This window comes from Brachyistius frenatus, unplaced genomic scaffold (genome assembly GCF_029030835.1).
Source record: "Brachyistius frenatus isolate BFR_SWC_R1_liver_20210118 unplaced genomic scaffold, ASM2903083v1 Contig_10, whole genome shotgun sequence".
NCBI classification, from domain to species: domain Eukaryota; kingdom Metazoa; phylum Chordata; class Actinopteri; family Embiotocidae; genus Brachyistius; species Brachyistius frenatus.
In genome coordinates, this window is record NW_027210609.1 from 2,372,431 (window position 1) to 2,388,586 (window position 16,156).

Below are 16,156 nucleotides of genomic sequence, written 5' to 3' on the forward strand. Positions count from 1 at the left end.
ACGTAGCATTGTATACTTTGCAGAACACCAAGAAAGAAGCTGCTCTCCAAAACCAAAGTGCTACTGGGAAATGTTTTTTTATACTGAAGAAACCAAGGAAATCGCAGCTCTGCAAAGCAACATGAACACATCCTCATGATGTACAATGGGAGGAGCCTCCTCATTGGGGCATGCTGCGCTACCTCTGGGCCTGGACAGCTCGCCGTGTTTAAGGGGAAATTAAATTCCCATGTTAAACAAGGGAAATTACAGGATAATGTCCGGGTGGCTGCCCGGCAGTTAAAGCTCACTGGTAACTTGGCGATGCAGCTATGCAATAAAAACTAAAGTGCATCTACTACAGAATGAAAAAAAAAAAAAAAATCATCAGCTGGAGTAGTCTGGGCACAGCTTTAGACCTTAAGCCAATAGAGATGCTGTGGAATGACCTTAAGAAAGCAGTTCACACCAGAGATCCTCTGAGTATAGCTGAGCTGAAGCAGTTCTGTGAGGAAAAGCCGTCTGAAATGCCTCTTGAATAGTCTGACCCGCAGCCACCAGAAGTGTTGAGTAATTCTGCTAAAGGAAGTTTGACCAGATGTAAAATCCAGAGTACCGGTATGTGCAAATCAAACCGAGAACCCTTTAGTTGGCTGGAAGGTTTCCAAGTTTTTAGTCATCCTCCAACATTCAGTAACTGACTTAAACTCACAGAAACAAAGAAGGGTGAAGATCCAACCTGGGTTTTATATTTACTAGCATACACATATCCAAAACACAGGTTTTCAATTTCCATCTGTTCTGTAAATCTCTCTTCGGATGACGTTTGAAAATATTCAACCTGTCCTCGATGCATGTGAACAAAGGGTCTCTTCCACCAGCACTGTGAATGCATAATGAGCATGTTCAAAAAATATTTGATTTTGATACTTAAACACGTAGAGTCAATGCAGAAAAGGTTCACATACCTGCCACTATGCTCACATTAGCTACATTACTGTATGGATCATCACTTCCAAAATATTGATATAGAGTATTAGAGTTCTTTTTTTTAGCATGTCATTAAATATTTCAGTATTCATGTGGTTTATTTTGTGAAAGCCTTGTAAAATGTGAGAGTGCTTGTGACTAGTCAAGTGTAACGCATTGCCACAGACCATAAGAGGAGACAAGTGAAGGTCTGAAATGGAGAGAGGACACAGAAGGAGGAGTGATCCGTAGCGCTGTTGTTTTTCAGCACAGGGACTCCCTGGACCAGCCTGCTCTCTACTGCCTACTCAGCTTTTTTTTTCATCAATGTCTACTCAACTGCAGTTTTCTCTTCCTCTCTCTCCTCCTTTCTCCTCATTCTCCCCATTCCTTATTATCAGCCAGTGTTTTTCCTTTTCCTCTCCTACTTACCCAGAAGGTGTGTGTGTGTGTGTTGCTTGCTAGTCACTGCGGGCCTGCTTCTCCTGGGGCCACTCAGAGTCTGTTCAAAGAGCCGCCAGCCACTTGCTGCATTTGCGCCACAATTCATTTGGAACTCTGGACCACACTCGCTTTGTTTTCCCTGTCATTTAGTAAAAGCATCCGTCAGAGTGGCGTGGTAGCACCCTCAGGGAGAGGGTCGAATCCTGAGTGGCTGCAAAATAGAAAACCAGAGGTATCAAGGGCTTTTTGTACGTGAACATTTTAGGATGATGCATAAAAACACTTTGTGAATTCTTGAACAATCTGTTTAGATGACAATTGTAACTGTATAAATAGAAAACCAGCAAGCAGAAGCTAAGCGTTGAACAACACTTATCTATTGCAGTGGCTTCCTGCCATCTGCACAGGCTCCAAGGAATCCTTAGGCAAGTGCACAAACTACATCAAGCAGATAACTTAAATACCACCACCGGCTATAATGTTTGTGTTGATGGCTATTGACGCGTTTACCAGTTGTCTCCTTCATTTTGTGTTTGAGGCAGACTGTTACAATAAAGCGGTACCAAAATTTCACTAGATATTTCCAGCCAAGCCTTTCCAGAGCCCACGGCTCTATCCATCAGTTATTCAAACTTTAAAACCTCTACTCTGCTTGGACAAAGCTCATGCAGTATTTAGTAGAAATATTATAGATGCTACATCAGCAAAAAGGTAGGCAACTAAGTATAACGTTCTGTTGTTGCATATTGCTTTAAGTTCCTGTATGTGCTGGGCAGAATTCACTGTTTTTTCTGATCGGCTGCAGTTGTCTTGGTCTTCCCTAATAACCGTCTGGATTTAGTATTGATCACCTCTGCTACTCTGTGTTCCTCTTCACTGTTATGTTTTTGTATCAACTTAATACTTTCTGCTCACCTATGCAGAACTAAATATTGAACTCCGCTGTACAGCCTGCTCATACCCATATGTCAATGCATGTGCAGTGGTGCGGATAGCACTGATATGTATCACTTGAACAAGGATCAAATTAAAAAAACAGGGCAGATCATTTATGGTGAAAAGAGTCTTGGAACCTGAATCCTGAATCCTGAATCTGGAATGTAAAGCATAGGAAGTAGATTGTGCACTGAATGTATGTGGCAGGCGAGTGAGAGCTATTGCAAATCTTTAATTTCTGTGTGACTGCTTACAGTTGTGATTGGAACAGGCTTTCAAAGCTGCACGGCAAGGACACGCAGCTCAATTTGAACATATTGGTACTTTAAAGTGGAGGTGGGATGTAATCTGATGGTGCAGCCTATCTATGTTAACAGGTTTGAGCCCGTTTAAAAAGGTCAGTCCGACACTATGGTCCACCACAAGCCTCCTCTGTCTTGGGCCAGTCTCTATAGACACTCGCACGTCAAACATCATGTGCCGAGTGCTGGGATGTGAAGGCGACACGCGAGAGAACCGCTTCCTAAAATCACACGTCTCTCGGGGCCCAATTTTGATTATCGGTATTTTTCTTTGGTTTGCACCGGGAGCGCTGGGATGGTTTCATATTTCTACTGCAGTGTGCTGCTCTGTGCTCCTCGTTCACTGCACCATGTTCTCTCCCTGCAGTGCTAACGAATGCCTCATTTCTGCTTCTCAGGCCCAAATTAGCTGTGCAGTCCCTCGTCAACTCATTCTTTTCACATTTACACTTGGTCTGTAAACCTGACTTTTTTTTATTTCTGTAGGAGCTTCTGTAGCACTATTATGTTTTAATATTAGGGATTGCCTATAAGTCAGCACCAGAGGATAAAGGAAATGTCGAGCTAGGACATACAGAGTGCTGATTCATCTTGATGCTGTCAGTGATACAGGCAACCTGGGACCATACATCTCATGCAGTAATAACCAGGTGGTGGGAGGTACATGCTACACTCCATGGGGATGCTTTAGGGCTTATTTATGCTCAAAAACACTGATGTCCGACCTAAATCTTTGTCATTCATTATTACATTAGTTTCAACAAGATGGGTTTTGTTGGATTCTGTCATAAACCATGTTTATATCCCATATGTGGATGGGAGAAGTGAATGGATTTTGCTGAACATGGGGGAAAAAAGCACTCACCACGAATAGTATCAAAAATTAGATTTGATAGAATTAAGATTTTAAGGATTACTTCCACGTATTATGGCCAACATTAGACATTTGCAGCCAAACTCTAATCTATGTGGGACCAGTCACACGGCCCCTGATGATGGGCATGGCTTAAAGTTTGACCATAATATGTGGCAAACCTCTGTGTGTACAACAGCTGCAGCTGTCCTAGAATTTAATGACTCCTGACAGCAGAGCGCTCAGTTGCGCTTTTAACTTCTTTTAACTGAGGGGAGGAGGATTTGTATCTGAAGTTTGCTTTATAAATAGGCTATTTATGCAAATTGCTGTTCACTTTTTTTTTTTCACAGTTGGCAGCCAGTGACCCGTACCGTTTCAGTAATCAAGGGCCCTCCACAGCTTAACAGAAAAGAGGCCATTTATGAAATCACAAACTGTCTTGTCTGATGATGAGAGAAAAGACGATGCGCTAACGTGGATTCCCATCTTTACACAGGTTTGACTTCCATCCTTTGATGAATGTCACTGAAGATGAACAGGAGATTCCGTCTGAATCCTCCTTGTAGCATGATGGAGAACAAGGCTAGGTTAGCTTCTCTCTCTTTCTCTGCCTGACTGAACTCCCATGTAGGATATCCCTGGCAGTTCTCGTCTGTTAGCCTGTCTCCCTCTTCTGCAGCCATCTGCTGGGGTCTGGGTGTGTTTTCTGCAGCTGCCAACATACTACACAACACCGTGCTGTGCTTTCCAGGCCAGCGCTGCCTGCCTGCTTGCCTTGCTCACGTAAGCCCTGTCTCAAGAGGGAATTCACTCAGGCTGGGTGTAGGTGGATTTATGGATGGAAAGCATGAAGAGCAGCCTTATTGTGACTCAATTTTGCATTTTGTTTGGAAGAGACTGAGGTGTATGAGATGAGCTTAAGTGAGGACTGCCACCATCTCTTCGTTCCGTCCAGTTTGTCCTCTCTCACCACAGCCTCTCAGGCTGTAATGTACTAAGGCTATATAGCTTTTATTATATATAAAAGGATTTTTTTTTTTGAGAAGTATCCCTGAAGTTATTGTAGGGCTGTGAATATGATCTGACATTTGACATATTGAGCAATATGTTCGTTATAGTTGACTGAAATTTACAGTCGATCAATTATTAGAAATCATTTTTTAGCCTTTTTTAATATATTTTTGTGATAAATAATGGTGTCCACTCAAGATGTAATTCACTGAGGTAGTATTCAGACTTTGTTTCCCCTCAAAGTCCATCTATTGTGCTCTTACTGTGCATGAGTTTCGTCTAATCTCCATCCAAATCTGAGCACACAGTCGTTTTAACTCCTAAAAATAAAAACCATTAGTTGTAAAAAAAAAACTTGTTTACAATAACTTATTGATGAGATAAGGCCTCTGTAAAAGCTGGATACAAAGCTCTAAAATTTAGAAATATAAATCCAATAGATTTGTTTTTTGTAAAATGCAGATGTATAACAAGTAAAATGATTACAGTTGTGGCGTAAATCTGCAGCCTAAAATTTATAGGCTATGTTGGTATTATTGTGAAATATAAGGTAATGCATTACTGGTTTAGAGATTAAAAAACTCATTTCAGATATTATGTTCCCTTTTTGTTCTATTTTTATTCAGATGACTAAAAGAAACAGTTCACATGCCTGTGTGCTTTTTTGTGATGAGACTATTTGAAATGACATGTAAACATAGATTTTGAAAATGGATAACTCTTGAGCTCCAGGCTGTGTTGAGGTCAACAGTAACACTGCATCAAACACGCAGAGGGCTGCGTTAGTGTGGGTGTGTTGCTACTTGCTACAGGCTACAGGGTACCTGTGAAAAAACAACAACTAGGAAGTCCATTCTGACGTTGACCGATTCCCCTGATGAAAACAACTTGAGCTAGAAATGCAACAAACATAATGAAGAAACATTTTAACAGGAGCAGATGATAGTTTTGTGTTAGGAGAGAGGACTTTTGTTAACAGCAACTACAGTGAATACATTTTAGACTTTGGTTATACAAAACAACACCCCTGTCTACATTTTAGTCCTTTGCCTTTTCTTTTGTCTTTGTCTTTTGTTTTAAATCCAGATCTAACTGAGTGGAGACATTGAGGAAATAGTGCTCCAATATCAAGTCCTTTTTCTTTTCTTTCTTTCTCTCTCTGTCTTCAGTTTTAATCTGCAAAGTGCACCTTGGTCGATTAGTGCAGTAAATCTGAGCCCTCTAACTTGAGCCAGGATGAGTCTGTAGTGTTCCGCATTGCTGCAGTCAGCAGCAACATCCTCTCCAACTGCAGCTCACTACAGGCATCTCTGTGAGACTGGTGCATTGCTCTACAATGTGCTACAGTCAGATCTGATGTTAACGCAAGTATTTTGTGTAGTATCTAAATAGATCTAAACTGATAACGTACTACATTAAACTCCAGAGAGGGCAGAAGTAGCACTGGGCCCCGCAGGCATTTTTTCCTTTTTACAAATAAAACACAAATGAGCAAACAAAACGAATTTAAATCAAATAAGACAAAACAAAACCAGCTGCCAGCTTACAGAAAAAGATGCACATATATATATATATATATATATATATATATATATATATACACATATATATTCTGTCTGTAGGATGACTCCAATGTCCTTAAGTGTATTGACAGTCAGAAATAGAGTCCATGGAACCAAGACCATGTGAGGTCGAGAAAGGCCCAAAATGAAGGCCAGAAAACTACAATTCTGGTGAATCAAAGCACAATACGTTACAATGCAGTAGTACAATGCAGTCGGATGTGACCCCATGTGGATGTCTCTCTTTCTTAATATGATCAATGACCTTTGGCTCTTCGGGTGGGCATTGGACAGATTATACAAGAATTCCTCAGACAAGATAACATATTATGTAGCCATCTTTTAAAGCACGTGTTGTCATTGTGTTGGTGAATCTTATTGCCTGATTGGTCCAAAGCATTAGTGTCTTCAACTTGTATTTGTATCTTGCTCAAATATTGTGTTGCTCACGAATATCATTTTCTTTTTGTAAAGTAGTTCTCCCAGCAGCGGTGTGTAGGGGTGTAGCAGTTTGTCGATTTTGGTATAGAACTTGATTTTACTACAACTTGTGATTGAAACTGTTGCTCTCAGAAGTCTTTTCATGTCTTTCGTGTCTTACAGCATGCTAGCTGGGTTAGCCTTTAAAGTGGGCCTTGTATGATGTGTTAACTCACATTATGGATGACAATTTACCCTCCTGCACGGCCAGAACATGCGACCTGGCTTCAATGGTTGATTGAGTTAAAAATAGACTAAATGGACCATTTTAATTGTTTTATACTTAATTAAGACCATAAAGGGCAGCGTTTTATAATGGGGCATTACTGGCATTATTTTTTATTTATTATCATTATTATTTTTTTTATTATTGACGATATGCCAGTATTTGAGTGCCTTAACTGTTAGATTATGAGTTATGGTCAATTTTCAAAATATATTACAGCAAGTTGTGGAAATGAAAAACCCCAAAGCTTGCATACTAAACTTTGAACTTTTTGTATCGCTACGCCTTGATGATGCTACTTCTGCCTTCATGGAAACTCTGTTTACAATGATACCACAGATTACCATGGTTTACCTCTCTAAACGATAAGAAATATGATTTCTATTTCATGTTGTATTTTACTTGAGATCTAAGCTACTTCCAAACAAATATGGTTGCTGTCCTATTATCTTTATGCTGAACTTGTTCACCTATGATTGTTTTGGAAATCAATATACAGTTAAAAACTAAAAGACCTTCACTTGGAATTAAAAATTATTTTTTTTAGCTATTTTATTTGCTCATAATACTTGATTATGTACTGAACAGTACTAAATACTATAATATATTTCTGAGTGCTGCTAGGTGAGAAATAATAAATATAACAATATTGTAAACGTATGGAAACACAATACAGATGTTGATGATATTGCGTATTCACATCTCATAGAACGGAACTATTAATTTCAATCAACCTGGATCAGTATGAATATCCTAAATCCTACTAGGAACTAATTATTTGAAGATATTCCTGCGACCATATGCTTTCATAGCCCTCCATCCATCACACAGTGTCCTCTGATCCCCATCAGTGACAGATGAGCCACGAGGACTTTGCTGTGCTGTGTTATAAATCTGCGACCATGCCTTTTGGCCATCAGGTTCATGTCATCATCATCATCTGATAGCCGGAATGACCTGTGGTCCATTGTGGCATGATTGAAATGAGTGGGCAGGGAGCGTTAAATGCGTCCTTGGGAACGTGGGACACGTATTCGCAGCATGGGAAATGGATGGCAGGGGAAAGTCACCTTCATGTTATCATTACGATGTCTGTTATGAGCCATGACTCACGTGAGTGCAGCCACTGGTGAAATAGGGTAGCATGAGGTTCTCAGCTCTCAGCTTTGTCAGGGTGACATAGTTGCCACTCTCTCTGCTGCTTTCCTCATTTGAATTGATCCACTACAGTAAACTGGGCTAAAACATCAGCCGTGCCTTTCCCCTCCCTCACAGGCCATAGTGGTAACTTAAAATGTTGTGATAAGGTTGTTTTTTTATTCGATTTTACTCGTTTTAATGGCATGTGTATACCTAACCACCCACCCAACCCTTGCCCAGCTCTCTTGTTATAGACCGTTTTACAGCAATGGCCTGCTTCTTTGGCAGACACTTTGAATTATTCATAGAATCAAGTCGCTCTGAGCAGTGGATCAGCTGTGGTTTGCTGTAGTGAATGCACATATGTACAGTACACAGCAGCCATGGCTGATGAAGCTAGAAGGATTGAGGTATTTATACGTGTATGTACTGCTAGTTGTCTCTGACCTGCCTTTTACGATAGAAGTGTCTTTGTGTTGTGATGTAATTATCCTTCGGTCTGAATAGGTAATTTTGTGATTGTTGCAAACTGGTATCCATGGCATGCACCGTTCTTCAAATTCGCATGTCATAGCTGTGGGAAAATAGAGAGGTTAAAATAGTCTGATAGCTCATTCATTCAGCTCTTGCTTGTAGAGTGAGGACACGACTCCATCTAGTGGTGTTGGTGTGTAGCAGTCCTTTCAAAAAAAGGTGGGACAACGTCACCTTTACCCTGCTATTCCAGTTCAGGTTCATGATTTCGAAAATATTGTTTTGTAGTTTTGGTAAAATTCTAAATTGCAAGAAAACCAAGATCAAAACCAAAAGTGACATGAACTCAGTGGATCTTTTGGCAATCTGCAGTGTTGCATGCTCCTGTCTTTGTCTAGGATGTGCTGATCATTATCAAATTCACTTGAGTCAGTCTTTTAGGGTGACTGGTCAAACAAACACAAACACTGGCCGCTGTAGCTAACAGTAGGTTGGAAATGTGGTCACTTAATGTAATACATTTCCTGGCGTAATGTGGTGGCCCTGTGTTTTGTCTGTGTCTTGTATAGTCCAGTTCTCTGATGAATTGAATTGCTTAACAAACGGGAATCAATGGGTTAAAATGTAGAGTTGCAGTTAATTTTTAGGCTGAACAAAATTGAGTTTCTGAATTGTTTCACTGTTAAAAATAGCAACAAACAGGCCGATGGTTGACATGAATCCACAGCTGAGTCTGACATATCACGACGCAGGACGGCTTTAGCTTTGTGAACTGAGCCGTCCTCTTCTGTTGTTCTCTGTCACACAAGGACATCTGACAATGATGTTTAACTGACTTGGTGGGATTTTCTAAAATGTTTTTGTCTACGATAAAATCCCACTCACCAGCTGACATACATGTGCTCTCTCCTTTCCAGACGCCCTGATCAGTGATAGACTGTATACCCTGTGGTCCCGGTGAAAGAACACCACCCCCGGCAGGCTGGCCACACCCCTGTCCCTCCTGCCTCCATGTATCCTGAATCTACCACAGACTCCCCTGCTCGCCTCTCCCTCCGACAGACTGGCTCACCGGGCATGATCTACAGGTGAGCTGGTGGACGAGTAGTTATCACATGCAGATACAAACATGTTTCTATACATCGGTGTGCGTGTATGCCCGCATGTCAGTTACTGTGTGGGTGTCAATTTAGAGAATATTTGGACTAAAAGGTTGTTGCCAGGTAATGCTTCGCAGGAGATGATTTAATAATCAATCACATGTACTTGCTCGTGAAAAGAAAGAAATCTGTAAGATGTTTGTATACTATACTAAGCTAAAACCTCAAGCCAAGACAGTTAACTTCACTCTGTTATGTTAACTGTGGTTCTCACCCCAAAAATACAAGTTTAACATTGTGCTCAATTATTATTAGGCCAGAAAGTAAAATGCATAACTTGACATGTTTTCCACTGAACAAAAGTGGAACCAAGAGTTTGTCATTTAGCCCAGACATCTATATGGAGATGTGTCAGCTTTTTTTTTAACTTTGTGACAACAGTAGTATGGTCCACCAGTCCTAATGGTATGATCCTTTCACTTTGATGCTTCACCAGCATGTGGCGCCAGAGACTCATCCACTTGTATCATTAAAAGGCATCTGGTCCACTCTTGTTCTCAGTCAGCTTTATGGCTGTGTTTCACATTGCCTTTATTATGAACAAATGGGATGCAGTTGCTGTCAGCATAAAGCATTTTGTGATACGTCACCGTGACTACTGGGAAGCTCTTGGTCAGCTCAGTGATACAAAAAGGAAAGTAGATGAGATTTTGACGTGGCCTTCACTGGGAGTTCTGTAGCGTTGAGTCACTGTGTAGTAGCCTGTTATCAGCAGCCCATTGAAGCAATTCAGAATTTGTCCCACAACAGCTCACATCCACCACAAAGACTGCAAGTTACTGCAAAACTACTGAATTCAACTCGAGGCTTAAAATGGACCAACGTCATCGAACATCATGGGGTGTTGTTTTTTTAGTGATGGTTGACAATCTGAGCTGTGTTTTTAACATCCAGGTTTACTAATCAATTATTGATAAGTTATGTAAAGTTAAATACCATTCTGTTTAATAAGTAAAATTTATTTAATGTTAACCTTTAATCTTTGCTGTATTCTTGGTATGTAGCTCCATCCAAACAATATTAGATTTGACTTTATTAATCCCACAGTGGGGAAATTTAGTTGTCACAGCAGCATAGAAAAGACAAAAAGGTGCACCCAATATGAAAACATTTACAAATACATATAAGATATAGGAAATAGGAAAGATAAAAAAAAATATTATCTTAGAGAAAAAAAAAACAAGAGCAATGAATAAATACACACACACAGACTTTATACACACACACACACAAAAAAAAAAAAATACAGCTTGGACGATGAATGGAAAGTGACAGGTGCTGTGGATTGAAATGACCAGTGCAACATTATTTTATTGTGGTGTTGAAAAGTCTGTATTAGCTTCATCCCACAGCAGCCTTCTAATAACGTACATTTTTCTGCACAAGTTGCACATATGTATCCTGCACTCCGTACAAAGCTAAACAGGAATAGGTATTAAATACTTTAGTTTCTCTCCTCACAAATAATTATTCCAATTAGTTTGAGTAGAAGGTTGGGGGTGCAACTACTACTTTAGATTCAGATTTATAAAACTGTACAGTGTTGTTTTACTTGTTTATGTCTTTATCTTATCAGGTAGCATTAAAATAATAAAAAAACAAACATAAATGTATAAATTGTTACAGTATGTATAAAAGAGACTGTGCTTCAAAAAATAACCCCATAGGTTTTCATAGATCATAGAAATCTAACGTCCTGGAGACGATGTACAGATGACAAATTTAGGACATACCTGGGTTGTATTTCAATGTAGGAACAAATCACATATAAGGTTGTATAGGTTGGAAGAGTGTTACAACATTCATCCATATTCTGATCTCAAACTTTTGTCATTTTTATTAAACAAGTATCCTGGTAGCTGCATGTAACTGGGATGCAGATTTGTACATCATAAGTTAGGCTATGGGAAGAGATTTTATTTATTACATTTCATTTATTTTTTATATATTTTTTAAATGTGAAAAGTTGAGGAAAAATACCTGGACAATTTTTGTTTTGTTTTGTCCTCAAACATGTACAAAGACATGCATTTCTCATGAAGTGTAATAGTTCTTCTTGTGAAGGTTATGCAGTGATTGTGCGTTAGGACCTGACTCAGCATACACACGCTACTTTATCCAGCAAACACATTAAACAAACTTCTGAACATATTTAAAACTCTGTGTTTGTCTAATGCAGTCATTTCTTTTTCCTCCTATGTAAATCTGCCACATTTTGTTCCGTCTTTGGCTAATGTCCTTCATCTCCTTTGTGTCTGTATCTAACTTCTCGCTACAACTAACGTCGTTCCTCTCCAACTTTTATTAACGAAAGCTTTCCTTCCTTTTTCCTCCTCTCCCTCGATGTCTTCAGCGCTCGTTATGGGAGCCCCAAACGACAGCTGCAGTTCTACAGGTACCTTTCTGTCTCTATCTGACACAGAACTGGAATGAATATGACATATATATTGTCCGTGTGTGTGCGCAGTATATCTTCCGAACAGTTTGTATTTCTTTTTTGTTTCATTTCACTATGATAACCTTGCTGCCGAGACTTGCTGTTCTGTCATTTAAAACCATGCATCCATTCTCTGCAGCAAAGATAATTCTTATCATCTACAATTTAGCTGGCAATGCACTATCCATCTTAAACCTGATAGGAGTGATGATGGATTTTGTTGCAAGGTTGCACACAAAACCTTTGAATCAACAAGAACTGTCTGAGTTTGAATGTTTTCTTTTTTCCCAGAAGTGACATTTGAGACATTCACTTTCGTACTTGTCAAAACATGAGCTTTTTTTTTTTTTTTTTTTTACTTTTGTGCAACTTAGCCTAACTGTTTTCCTTTATTCATCATTCCTATGTTACAAGCTCTTGGGAGTTGAACCTGATGTGTCTGATGTTCTAAAAACCACAGAGACCGTTTTGAACGGTGCTGGTGCTGAGAACACGCTCTCCTAGAGAGGGGTATCTGCTACTCATCCTGTAGTAGTGAGCTTTTAGACGGTAAGTCTTTGGGCTACTTTAGAGTAGGATCATATTATATGGTCTCATATCAGGCCTTATTCTGCTGATCCAGTTATAAAATCCCTGACTGTGTGGATGTGCTTGTAATGAGCTCACTATCAGATTTGTATCTTGGCGCAGAGCACGTTTCTGTCCTTTTAAAGTGCAAAGCGTCCCACTAGCTGCTCCCCTGGCCTCCGAGAGGGGGATCGATTAAGGCCCATATCTCTAGCTGTCTTGTATCACTTTGAGAAGTCAAACGGGACAATGCTGGAAAGAGAAGTTTTATTTTTTTCAGTTATAGAGTCTTTACTGGGATGCCAATGTACCTGTACATTTTGTCCCTATTGTGATGGAATCCAAGCACTGCTTTGTCATTATTTTATATTTACACAGTTTGTTGAATTCATTTTTTTGAAATATTCTTTCTTGTGTTGATAACACGTTTTAATGTTGTGCACCGCTGTAAACGCATGCATCTACCAGGGTGCTGAGCCAGAGCAGGAATAATGTAGAAACACAGTCATACAGTAGAAATTCCACTGCACGCAAGGGATGTCTGCTATTAATTAAATATTCTGACTGTTAATAAACGAAGACGATCTAGACATCCCTCGTGTGCACTAGAATTTCTTGTGCATGTCTATTATCCTACTTTATTATGTGATGAATTGCTTTATGCTCCAGCCTGAGTTGTACATTCAACTCAGGTTTGTTTTGTATCTAGCTTTTGTGATTCACTACTAAGAAAGCTTTTAGTGAAGTATTTTCCGGCCCTGGCTTTTGTTAAATAATTTTACTGTTTTTCGGGGACTGAGTGCCTTCCTGAAAGCAAAGGTAATTAATCTCTGTCCTGAATATGCGTCTTGTGTAGATTACGGAAAACCAGATATGGTAGAACTTAAATTGTAACATCCCTATTAATATGGTAGGTCATGTGCACTTGGGCAATGACCACATATTTGCATAATACAATATACCCTGCTATGTGCAAGAGGGTTAGGTGCACTCAAATATAAACAAGAGGGCGTGCAACCCTCTGGGGTCTGCACTCGTGAACAACTGGAAAAGCACAGGCCTAGAGCTGCGAGTTTGAAGAAACCAAACATACCTACATTATTATTGTTTCTTTCTTTTTTTCTTTTTTTTTGTGGCGGGGAGGAGGGGGGGGTGTTTAAAAATTAATAAAATGTTCTAAATTCAAATTACTTTTTTATTATTGTGTGGTACTACAGCAGCACACATATTCAAATAGGGCCCGTTGTTTGAAAAAAATATAATCAGTTCTTTGATTGTATCTTGCAGCACTGAATATTTACCATTTTTTGAATATAGTACTTTTCGTTTTTAGCATCCCTGTTCTTATAACTTTTAAACAACTGGGCCCAAATAGCTGACCAGACTCAGAGGCAGGGTCAGAGAGACGATGTGTGATGAGAGACACAGCAACGAAAATATGCATCCAGAGGCAGATAATGTGGTTTTGTGATTTCAGTCGATATCTATTGACATATTGATGTCACTGTTTAAAATCAATGATTGTTACTTACTTATGACTCATACGTTTTCATGCATGTACAGTTAATGGTTTTCTTCTGTGGCCAAAACAAAGCATCTACACTGCCATAATTGTGTGGCACCCTCTGATTTTGACCTTCATCTCAACACAAGGCTACTGAGAGGTAGAGATGCTGCAAGTGTGATTTTCTAAAATGCCTTGGTTAGACAGTACTCAAGCATGGTGGTTTATGTTTTCCTCTGTGTGTACGCATACAGTCTATATTTGCTCGATACGTTGTGTTTGTGTTTCATGTGCACACAACACTTAGCCACTCATTATTGTCCAGCTCTTAGTATTCTTTCCTGTGGAACAACAATCAGATGCTTTTAGTGCAAAAGCTTTGGTGAATAATTTAGGGCTGATATTATTTGCTGCGGTTAGCAGAAACAAGACGTGCCCCTAAACGACATAAATGGATTTCTTCCATGAGATCGCACAGAGAGGGGAGGAGGAGAGGTGTTGGTTGAGATAATAGAGTATGGTCCAAGTGGTGAGGGGAGGGATGCACTCTCTTATTACCTAATTGGTTTAGACGTTTCCTTGTAAGACACTCCCAGTTTGGGTGGACCTGCTTCATCGCTGTCTGCAGTGTGTGTTTATAAGAGCAGGCAGGAACCCCACAATCCGCTCATGAGCCGACCTCCAAGAAACCGGGTGAGTTTGAGGAAAGATTTGCACTCATGACCACATCAGGAGTATGTTTAATTGTGGGTATGTTTGGTGTGTGAGCGGTTGGTGGAGTCGAGTGGGTGTGGGTGTGTGCATGCATGCTGCCTAGCCTGAAGTCTCCTCCTGTATTTATATCTTCTGTCTGCGTGTGAGGAAACCAGTTGCTTGGAAGAACTTAATGAGATTTGTAATTAATAGAGACTGAGTCATGATGACATCAAGGGTTTGGCTAATCTTTTTTTTGTCCTATAACATAATTTCAGATACTATTGGTGTCTTTATAAGTGTGTGTTATATTAAATACTTAATGTGAGATTTAGTGTTAGTTTTAAATCTTGGTTTTAAATGGAGGTTTTGGTTTTATTGTTGCTCTGTAATGAGATGTAATGGATGCAAAGAAAGTGCTCTTCAAGTGTTGTATATGTCAACAGATTTTTAAAAGATCCAATAGAGTGTAGGGCTGAAGTTATATTTCAAACCAGCAGTGAAATACAGTTTCCTTAGTGGTAAGAAAGAAGGGAGTCTACATTTGACAATGACGCAAACTGAGAGTAAGTCTTGTTGAGGATACAGACTGTAGGATAAACTGTGGAATTGCAGTTTTATTTCAGTAATTTTTTTTAAGTTGTCTTCATTAATATGTTAATATAAAATTATGTCAGATTGACCTTTTATGTCTGGAAAGACAATCTTCATCCTTTCTAATATTAATATTTTGTGAACAATTCATCTATAATGAAATCAAAATGTATTATGTTGAAATACAAAAATAAGAGAATCAGTGGTTGTTTAAAGCGTTTTATCATCTATTTTTGAGCAGCTATGACTATTTATTCAGTGTTTCTACTGTATGTAATTGTTTTTAATTGAAATCATGTATATTTAACTGACATTGTTTCACAGATTTAAATATTATGTCTCAAATTCAATAATGCATTGCTATAGCTATTCTTAATGTGATACCTGTCTTTACCTAGAAAGTGGCTTTGTGGTCAGTGCTCACGAGTTCCTTTGGCATTAAGTTACATTCCTGTAGTAATGGTGGATCTGACACAATGCTGCCCTCTGTTGATTCATTTCAGCACCCTTTCTTTTGTAGATGTGGATGAGGAATCAAGTAACTTTAGAGTGGGACAAGAAGAGATGAGTCTTAGTGATTGAAACAAATACTTTTTGAAAAGGGAAACACAGTTGGCTGAAGCTCTCTAAACCCTTGAACCTGAAATAAAGCCCAACCTTGCATTAATAATTTGTGGAAAATGCATATTGTGCAGCTGCTTGAGGGTTTTTTGGGGGGGTCCTTGTTGTGCTCATCTATTTTTTTACAGTCCGAATTTGCTTGTGTGACCAGTTCTTGTGCCAATTGTACTGTGGACTACTCCTAGCAAGTTGGTCTCTTGG

General features: G+C 39.3%; 1 protein-coding gene across 3 annotated transcripts in view; it reads left to right on the forward strand.

The window, feature by feature from the left end:
* Nucleotides 1-16,156, forward strand: part of kcnab2a (potassium voltage-gated channel subfamily A regulatory beta subunit 2a) — an 81,912-nt gene that overhangs the window by 20,797 nt on the left and 44,959 nt on the right. For all 3 annotated transcript variants that reach the window (XM_069690868.1, XM_069690869.1, XM_069690867.1), the window contains exons 2-3: nt 9,297-9,467; nt 11,893-11,934. In XM_069690868.1, the coding sequence (XP_069546969.1) occupies nt 9,391-9,467; nt 11,893-11,934 (119 nt within the window). In that variant the 5' untranslated portion in view covers nt 9,297-9,390. The remainder of the gene's footprint in view (nt 1-9,296; nt 9,468-11,892; nt 11,935-16,156) is intronic.